The 10229-nt window shown below is 45.8% G+C and overlaps 1 protein-coding gene across 6 annotated transcripts in view; it reads left to right on the top strand.

The window, feature by feature from the left end:
- The first annotated feature begins 204 nt into the window (after positions 1–204).
- Positions 205–10229, top strand: part of LOC114064174 (core histone macro-H2A.1) — a 41021-nt gene continuing 30996 nt past the window's right edge. For all 6 annotated transcript variants that reach the window (XR_003572700.1, XR_003572699.1, XM_027896971.1 and 3 more), the window contains exons 1-2: positions 205–333; positions 7823–8023. Coding sequence is in view for 4 of the 6 variants with exons in the window: in XM_027896971.1 (XP_027752772.1) it covers positions 7852–8023 (172 nt within the window). In the remaining 2 variants the exon portion in view is untranslated. The remainder of the gene's footprint in view (positions 334–7822; positions 8024–10229) is intronic.

The raw sequence follows: 10229 nt of genomic DNA on the forward strand, positions 1-10229 counted from the left end.
CAGGCACCGGGGGCTGGGGCCAGCTGCCCGTGAGACGGGGGAGGCCCCGGGAACCGCGGGGAGCTGGCCGTGAGGGGACTGAGGGACCGTGAGGGACCGGGCCGTGAGGGACCGTGAGGGACCGTGGGGCGGCCCCGCCGCCAGGGGCGGGCGGTGGATGTGACGCGGCGGCGCGCGCGGCATTGTGGGAGCCCCGGCAGCCCGTGCAGCCCATCCCGGTGGCCCCGCGGGCGGAGCGGAGCGGCGGGAGCGGCAGCGGGAACGGGACCGGGAGCGGGAGAGGGAGCGGGAGCGGGGCCGCCGCCGGCCGACGGGAGACACCTTGCCCGCGCCGTAAGTGCCCGCCGTGCGGGGAAGGGCGGGGGCTGCGCCGGGGGCTCTGTCCGCGGCGCCGTGACACCGGCGGCGAGGGGGGGGGCCGGTGCCCTCCCCTGAGGGAACCCGGGGGTCGGCTCTGCTGCCTCTCGTCGTTGTCTCGGGTGGATCCCGGAGATCCGCCCCGGCGCCCGGCGAAATGGTGGCGGCGGGGCCGTATTTCCATGGAATCCGCTGTGGAATGACGGTGTGGGGCTGGGGGGGAGCCCGGCGGGGCCGCGGTCCGCCCCCGTCCGTGCTGCTCCGGGCACCGACCGGCCCCTTCCTCGGCGCTCCCGCCGGGCAGCGCAGGGTGACCGAGGGAGGCTGCGAGAAGCGCAAGGGAAAAGCAGCGGGACGCGGGTGGGTTTGTGTTTTGTTTGGTTGTTTGTGGGTTTTTTTGTTTTGTTTTTTTTTTCCCCTCCCCGTTTCACTTCGGGACGAGGAACCCGCGGCGCTAAAGTTACCTGCGGCGTGTGAACGGCTTAATGGAAAACAAAAGCCAAATGGCGCTTTTTTAAACCGCGAGCGGACAGTGGTTAAAAAAAAATAAATAATAATAATAATAATTAAAAAAAAAAATAAACGTTCGTCTGGAAGAAACGGGGCTCGCCGTTCTTTTGGAAGTGTCTGCCCGCAGGGCTGGAGCAGCCCGTGGGGACCGGCTGGGTGCGGGTGTTCCGAGGGCACCGCCAGCACCGCAGGTGGATGCGGGTTCGGGGGGCTCCGCACCGGGCAGGGCACGGCAGCGATGCCATCAGCTGTGCCTGCGGGGGACAGCAAGGCCGGCAAACTCCTCCTGCAGCTCGCATCTTCCTCCCTCCCCGTCCTTTTGTTTTCCCCGTGATCTTTAAAAGTAAGTTGCAGAAGGCCCGTGAAATCGCGTCTGGAGCCGGCTCGTGTGCAGGCAGGGTGGTGGAAAACTGGGGATGGAAGGAGGCTTGTTGTTGGAATACATCTGGATGAGGCTTGTTATTTATCTCTTGGCCATAGAGATGAACAACCATTTTTTTCCCCCCAGGACCGTGTGTAGCTGTCACTTAGCAACAGGTCTGTAGGGAAGTTTGCAGATCCACTGCCTCCCCCATTCTGAAGAGTGGAAGAAATAAATGAGCTAAGGAGCAAGAGTGCAATTAATAAAAACACTGCCTGGGTTCTTGAGTACAGCCCAGAGTCGAAATACTGAAGTGGGAACAAGACAGTTAGAGTTGCTTTGACAAATGTGTTTTAATGCAATTGGGTATGAGAGATTTTGTGTCAAGGGGTTCCTTGAAAACTACCCGATGTGTTTGGTTTTGTGGGCTTTTTTTTTTTTTTTCCCCCAAGTGTTATGAAAGAAAGGAATTAGATTGTTGTTTACTTAGTAATGGTTGCAGGTTATTTTGCTGCATTATGTTTCATAACCTTTCACACTGAAATCTCCTTCTGGGTCCCTAAAGAGTAACTTTGCTTTGCTGTTTGTATTGTATACCCTTCTGATTGCCAGCAAAGCCAAATGTTGACAGTGTAGATTAAGCCATAACTGATCTGAAAACTAGTAGCAAGACTGGAATTTGGCTGAATGACAGTAGTACAGGAAGAGTACTTAAGCACTGCTTATTCTGTAGATCAACATTAGCCAAAAGAGAAGTCCACCACTGCAAGCTTAGACTTGAAAGGAATTGGGATGTTTAAATTTGTCCTTAGGAGTTGCCTGGTTCTGCCAAGGCACAGCAGTGAGCTTTGGTACAAGATATTCTCTTGGTAGGAAGGGTGATACATAATCACACTCTGGAAGAATAGTCATGAACCTGAGCTCTCAAAGAAATTCGGAAGTATTTTTGTTCAACTCTGTCAAGTGGGATCAAGGCCTGTTGTCTGTTCCACAGGAAAGGTTGTAAAGCAGGGATGAAGGAGGAGGAATCTGGAACTGATGCCACAAGAGCAAAAAAGAAGAGAGGTTCCAGATAGAACCTCCAGTGGGAGAGGGAATATTGGCCCAGTGGGCAGTGCTGTGAGCATTAGGCTTTGTCCACTCAAGAGGTAAAGCTGGAAAAGAAACATGCAGTGCTTGTGGAAAGAATGCAGGGCTGGCTTGCTTACTTGTTAGGGAGAGATGCTGTCAGTGCAAAACGAAGCTGTAGTCCCTTACCCAGGCCCACTCTAAAGATAGGATGGGGATTCGTGGTCCTTGCTCCAGGAGTGATGTGAGAATCACACCATTCATGACCTCAGTGGGTCGAGTTCTTGCACTCCCTCCCCTCAGCAGTGTGGCATCTATCTTAAATTTCATTCTGCATCCAGATTCTGCCCTGGAAACATCCATGTGAATTGTTTATTATGGTTTTGTTTGCTTCTGAAAATGTCAAGGGGCAAAGGAGTTTTCAAAATGTTCTTTGAAACAAGTTTTTCTGACCACTGAATTCACAAACCTTCCAGTGCTTTAAGGCCCTGTATCAATTTTTTTTATGCTTTCTGTCAAGTGTACAAGAACCTATAATGTACAAATGGGCTTATTTTGGGCCAGTTCTCCCAGCAGTGGTCAGTGAAGACAATTGTATTTACGTTTTCCTGACTATTGGTGGCAGGGTGCCCAGCTGAAAGTCTTGTCACGCTCCCAGCACTGTTCGGTGTGGAGGTTTGCACATTAAGGGGTGTTTGTTTTGGTGTTTCAGACCCACTGTGGGAGGGAGGGACTTGTGCCAGTTGAATACAATTGTGCAACAGTGTTTTTGTTGAGCACACAGATTTTATGAAAGTGTTATTCCTCTTCTTCCCCATCCTTTATGTTTTGGGAATTTCAGTCTTCTTAGTCTTCAACAGCAAGTGCACCTATTGAGCATTCCTAGATGAGGAGTGTTCTCTCAGTTTGCCAAGTGAAAATAAATGTATGGATGGTGCTGCCTTTTCAGGTGAGAAATTAATGTAGTTTTGGAACGGGTGTTTCGCTGGTTTCACAACTGGTTTCAAACCTCAAAGAGTTACTGCTTTGATGGAGAACTTGAGCTCAAGTCTGAAATCACGTGAGATCAAAGGATAACTGTGGGAGCTCTCTCGGTGCTGTTGTACCTGGAACCCACAGTGCCAGGCTGAGCCACTGCTGGGCTCGGCAGGCACTACGAGAGCCCATTTTATACCCACTCCAGGCAGAGCATTTTATAAATCTGCCAGACTAGCTCCTGATCAGCCAAGAACAGAGCAAGTTAGTTGTCAAAGCAAATTCAAATGCACCTCCTCAAAGAGAGTTCAGAGAGAGGCTGTTATTGTAGTACATAAAGAGATTTAAGAGAGAATGGCAGCACTGATATTGTTAATCTTTTGAAACAATGGAAAGAAAATAGCATTGCGGCTAATCTCTTTTGTGATACCAAAAATGAACTTTCCAGCTTAGTCTTCGTGCTGAAAGAAGAGAAAAATAATTACTACGTCTTAGTATTTTTCCTATTGTAGTAATGATCTCCTGGATTCCACTACACTTACTGAGATGATGATGTAGATCTAAATTTAATCATCTCTTTGCTGAGTGCAGTTAATACAGCAGTGTGAGCCCACGATCAGAACAGTCCCTGCCTGACAGCAGCAGCATTCATAGTAATTTGTTTAGTCATTAAGAACCAGTACCTGAAAACTATTAATAGCAGGGTGGTTTTATTACTGCTGTTTGATCAAAGTGGCAGATCAACTCAGCTAATAAAGAACTGGTACTTGGGCATCACTTTGCCAGGATGTGCAGCCTGTACTTTCAGAATTACATGATGTTAAACCTTTCAGAAAAACAGATGCCTATGTGCATTTTAGGAAGATGGTATTTAAAAGTGTCGTTTAGCAGAGTATCTTCACGCAGGAAAATATGGCCAACCAGAGTTCCTGCAGCCAATTTCAAGCAGAAAAAAAATGTTAATTATGGGGATTTCATCACAACACCTTAACATTTTCTTAGAATGTGTATTTCTGGCTTACAAAGACGTGACAGCAGAGGAGCCTGGTAACTTGAATCTTTGCTCTGACCCAATTAATATGCCATCAAATCTCGTTTGTGTGCACTTGGACATCTTAGAAAGCAGTGTGAGTTTTGCTGCAGTCCTTCAGGGGTTTTCAAAAGGCTGTGGATCAGGTGCTAAATTCTGCACCAAGGGCAATCTGTGTCCAAACACAGCAGAGCCACTGAAAAACATAGTGTTAAATTTGATTTGAAGTGAAAGGTGAACGTAGATACTTGAGAACTCAGTGATATCCCTTGATTATCACAGTGATAATTTTGTGAACTGTCACGCTGAAACAAGCCCATTTTATTGTCAAAATCTTCGGAGACTTTGCAACGTATTTGGTGAAGTTTCTCAATAATTCCATTGCAAAGGCAGGAGAGAAGAAAGAAAGGAAAGTACTGGTCCATTGACTGTCCCTGACTGTGATTCATTTAAAAATATATTGACTTACTCTGCCACTCAAATCCTGGGTGAACTATGGCGCATGTGATAAGGTTCCTGTGGTTGCCTCTGATCTGCGGGCTCCCGGTGACTCAGCAAACAGCTCTGGTTCATTAGTGCTGGCAGCACTCCAGACTTTCTGGAGTTACAAAGATAAACCATTTCGGATCATGGAAGGCTTTCCTTGGGTTTTGATCTGTTGCCATGCTCTTCACGTTTCACTTCAGGCCCTTTTCTGGTGGCTTTTGCAAGTGAAATCTCTTTCCCTGCGCTTTTTCCTTGGAGAAGGAGAACATTCTGAGCTCCTTGGGCCATCCCTCAGCCCAAAGGCAGGACAAACAGGTTCTGCAAAGTAATGATCCTGAGTACACAATGAAGCTCTGAAAAAGGTTTGCCATGCCAGGCTCTCACTTTCACCTCCCAAATTACGTGGTTGGCAACAGCAAAAGCGGTACTTGAAACCCAGTTGAAGTTTCCCTCCCTCCACCCCCATCATCTAAACGTTCAGTGATTCACCAGGTGTAGGAATGGCATCCTTGAGATGGGAAGCTCTGGAACTCCTCTTTATCACATGTCACCTTTAATGCTAAAAGTTCCAGGAGTTCTTGGTTTTTTCAGTGTGCAGCTCCCCCTCACCACCACCTTCCTGATTCAGACAAAGTTTTTCCTTACAAATAAACTTACAGGCAGAAAGGTCTTTAATGTTCTGTGGGAAGGGACCAGGCTAATTGTCAAGACAGGTCCAGGGTTATCCTAAACATTAGTGCAAGAAATGTCACCAAGTGTATAAAATAAGAGGAGAAAATAACCTGTAGAATTTGCAGAGGTGATAAACTAAGGTTATGAAATTTGTGTATGGGTCAGTGTTATTCTGTATTGGTACCTGCTTTAGTAATGTTTTGGTCTAAATGTCACAGCAGCTGATGACTGACACTCTCCCAACATCAGGAAGTAAGCATTTCCATCTTCTCTCCCAGCTGTTCTGACTATCCCATAAGCTAAATGGTAAATATAAGTTTACTGCTTAAGGCTTGCACGTTTTCTCTAGAAGAATTTCTGTTTTCCTCATTCACCCATCAGTCACAACCCGAAGGTGCTGTGGGGCAGCACAGGTATTGCTCACACCCTTCTCCCTGGAGTTCGAGTCAGTGAACTGCTTACCATTTGTGAGTCTGAACATCTGGAGCCCTATTGACGAAAATGGATTATGAAACATGAAAATAATCTCTGGCAGAAGGTCCATAGCCAACTCAAAGCCCCACCCTGCTAACAAAGACAGTGCTAACTAGATGAGGAAATGCAACTAAATGGATGGGTTTTTGAATCATTGGTGAGATCCAGTCAGGCAGTTTCTCAGGGCAAGAAAATTGGCTTTTGTCCTCTTCTTCCCAGGATAATGGTGGTTGCAGAGCTGAGTGCACAGCAGATGAAAGGAGAAGGAGCCCTTTTGATGGCTTCCCCTTTCCCAACATTCCTGTCGGGGTTTTAACATAAATTTCCGAAATGTAGTGTGACTTCCACCTGAGCTACGAAGACAGGGTTATTTTGTTTACCTTTAGCAAGCAGTAAGCCCATTGCATTTAATTTACCTGATGTGCTGTGGGGGTACAGAATCTGATGGGTGGAATATGGAAGTGGAAAGGAAAAGAAATGTTTGATACTTGTGTTTCTCTAGTTCTCCTGAGTGGTCCTGGTTTGGCAAGCTCTGAGTCTGAATCTCAGTGACTCACTGAGATTTAGAGGACTGCAGGATGTGTCAGCACAGAGCAGAAATTGCAAAACTTAGAAATGGGGTTGGTGAACCTGTTCTGCTGAATTCTGAGCTCTCTCAGCTCTGGATTCAGACACGCAGCAAAGACAGTCAGGTTCATAAGGGCAAGGAGAAAACTCAGGATAAACACGAGAAGATGGAGAGAGAAGCAGAGAAATGGTGTGATGGGAAGGAAAGCTTAAAGGGGTTTCACTGGGGAGTGTATGAACACAGCAGTGAGTTTGCATGTGGATGAGGGGGGATTTGTGCAGCCAGGGAAGAGCTGGGATGCACAGAGCTCTGATGCATTCCACTGGTTTCCCTGGAGTTTGGCAGGGAGGGGGAGATGGGCACTATCTCCTTGTCCCTGAGGTATTTCCAAACCCAGTGAATTGCCTAAGCCTTCACAGATACCTTGAGAGCCTGTGAACCCTCCACCCCTCTGGATTTGTCAGCTTCTATTTACAGCCTGAGCAGAAATCAAAGAGAGAGCAGAATATGTTTGACAGCTGGATCAGCAGTAGGTTTCCTCGCTGAGACAAACTGAGATACAGTTGTCAGATATCTGCTGGGTGCTCTGAGGGAAAGGTGGCAGATGGAAGTTCAGCACATTCCTAGAGGGCGTGTTGAAACAACACAGTCTTGGACGTGGAGATTGTTGGGTTTCGGTAGATTCGGATCTCTGGGGGGTCATTTCAGCTCTTTCTAAAAATACAACATTTCGTGTACAGTAGATGTATTTTGCCATCCATGGGCCTTTGTTCTGTCAATTCACACTTCTTGAAAAATGAGGTTTTTAAAGAGGGTGATTACACTTCAGGAAAGCTTTAGTGGACACAGTTTTTCCTAGTTAGGAATGTAGTTGTTCATGAGAATAACTGTCCTACCACAGCTGTTCAAATCATCAAAAGTCCCACCCAAAGTCTTTCGTGGAGAGCAGAAGGTTGTGTCAGTCTCCTTGTTTCAGAAAGCATCCTCTGCTCCAATGCAGAAGCTCTGTTTTAAATCTGGTAATCTTCCCTCTTTGCTCCGTTAGTGGTACTGGATTTAATCCATCAGGAATTTCAGAAAAGGAGATTTATAGGAAATCATTTGTCTTACATATTTCCTACATAAAATTATGCCAAGATTGCAATGGCAAGTAAACGCCCAGTGGAAAAATATTTTAGGTTCTTGTTGGATATACTCTAAAAAGGCAACCTGTCTGTATGTTTTAGGCACTGATTTATGTTGAAATTCAGTATGTGGTATTATAGCATCAATCCTTTATTAATAACATTTTATTTGTTCTTTTTTTCTTCCTAACATGCAGAGTGCTGTTTCAGACCTGAGAGAGACAAGATGTCCAGCAGGGGTGGAAAGAAGAAGTCGACCAAGACTTCCCGCTCGGCCAAGGCTGGGGTGATATTCCCTGTTGGAAGAATGCTGCGTTACATCAAGAAGGGCCACCCAAAGTACAGGATTGGTGTTGGTGCTCCCGTGTACATGGCTGCTGTACTGGAATATCTCACTGGTAGGTTTGGCTCATCGATGGGCAAGTTCAAACACCAACTCAGTTTGCCCAGGGGAAAAAAATGCCCCGATTGGGAAATGACTACAAAAAGTTGAGTGTGTGCTGTGCTGGTCGCACATCTAAGGCAAAATCAAGGTGCCCCCACCCAGGACTGGATTTGCTCTCACCTGTTGTAAACAGTCTCCTTCCACACAGGCAGTCAGGGGTGTGTGGACTTGTTGCCATCCTTGCTTTGATGATGTTGTGCCTGATGACTCTGTTTGGATTATAATTGTCTGCTAATTGCCTGTTAAGAATACACAGAAATTTGAAATAGAGAGCTTCTCGGTGTTTACACAGGGCTGAGATTGCTTACAGCCTTGTTTAAACATTTTGTTCAATTTACTGATTTCTTCTGAGAGTGCATGTGCTGTTTGCAGTTTATTTGGTTGAGTTTGTGTAGAAATGCACGCTGTTCATCTGCCCTGGATCTACGGGGCTTATTTGCTTCCATTTGTAGTCCTTGCTCTGTTCCTCTCATTGCATCAGAATGAGAACACCTTAAATAATTATCTCATCCTCAGGGCCCCTTCTTGGAGGACAAAAGTAGTATTTTTTCCTCCATTTAAAAAGAAGCTTCAAAGGAAGAAAATGCTTTGCCCAAAGACATACAAGTAAAGATCTTTACTTAGCAGTTCTCCTCTCAAATGAGACCTAAGACATTACAAGTTTACCCCACAAACAACGTGACAAAAGCAGTCCTCTGGAACACTCCAGCTGCAATAGCATCAACATATGGGCTTTTTGCAATAATGGTTTGCTTAGAATAGAAATTAAAAATAGATAAGAGTAAAGCCTCAGCTCAGTCACCTTTGTGTGGGCAGGTTGACTTTTAAGCATTTACCTGGTGGTGTGGGGATGGAGCAAAAAGCACAGCTGCCAGATGGATTGCTGCTTGGAGACAGAGTCTATTAGCATGAGTAAGGAAAAGCTTGAATTGGATCTTATTTCTCATAGCAATGTTTCCTTTTCGAGTGCATCTGCTGCTGGCAGGGTTGTGGTTGCTGCAGGTTCAAGGGTTTGAAGGGACAGGAATCTTTAAGCTCTAAGGGTGTGCTGAGCCTTTGAGGCAGAGATAGTTCTCTCTTTGACTTAAGCACCAGGTTACTAAGGTGTGGTTTAACTTTGCTGGCAGTATTTAAAACTGTATCAGCCTGACAGTTAGATACACTTTACAGTGAATATTGACACTGAAGAACAGAAATAGGCTGATTTTTTTTCCATTAAGTTTTTTCTTCCCCTAAAGATGATTGGTAACATTAGTGAATAATTAATAAAGTGCTTGTTTTCATCAAATATCCTTTTTTTCCCCCTCCACTTGTTCACATTCAGTTTTCTTTATTTGGGCCTCTTATTTAAAAGAATGCTTTTAAACTTCATAGATGGCCTTAAAAATTACCATTTCCTTGGGCTGGGTTCCTGCTTAGAGCAGTAACAACCCAAATAAAATGTTTCTTAGGGAGAGGGGTGCTTTGAATGCTGCCCTTTTGAAGAAACAGAGCAATACAGGTGAGCTTAAGGCACTGCTAATGAGCAGCACATGGTACTGGTTAATTCTTGATTCAAACTGTTTACTGAGACAGGGATGGTTTAGGCAGCTGAGAATAGGCTGGGGGAATAATACAATAAAAAAAAAAAAAAGCAAAGGAAAAGTTACACCCATTGCTTTAGGAAAAGTTAAAAAAGGGAGAGGGAAAGGAGAGTTTAAGGTGAAAGTACCTTCTTTTGTTCTCCCTTTAAATATTTGTAAGTAGTTTTGCTGTGGGGTTTTTGTCTTCTCTGAAGGCTAAGTAGATAATTCTGATATCCTCAGGGTTTTATTTCCTTCTCATACATGGATACACCTCAAAAGCACAGACACTCTTTTCTTTCCAGAGTTAGTAATAGTTTTATTATAGAATGGTTTGAGTTGGAAGGAACCTTGAAGCTCTTCTTGTATCAACACCCTGCCTTGGGCAGGGACACCTTCCACCAGCCCAGGTTGCTGCAAGCCCCATCCAGCCTGGCCTTGGACACTTCCAGGGATCCAGGGGCAGCCACAGCTTCTCTGGGCAACCTGTGCCAGGGCCTGCCCACCCTCCCAGGGAAGGATTTCTTCCCAATATCTAATCCAAATTTTTCCTGTTTCAATTTGTAGCCATTCCCCCTTGTCCCATCACTACTAGTC

This window comes from Empidonax traillii, unplaced genomic scaffold (genome assembly GCF_003031625.1).
Source record: "Empidonax traillii isolate 1590-97213 ecotype Southwest subspecies unplaced genomic scaffold, ASM303162v1 scaffold523:size469459, whole genome shotgun sequence".
In the NCBI taxonomy this organism is placed as follows: domain Eukaryota; kingdom Metazoa; phylum Chordata; class Aves; order Passeriformes; family Tyrannidae; genus Empidonax; species Empidonax traillii.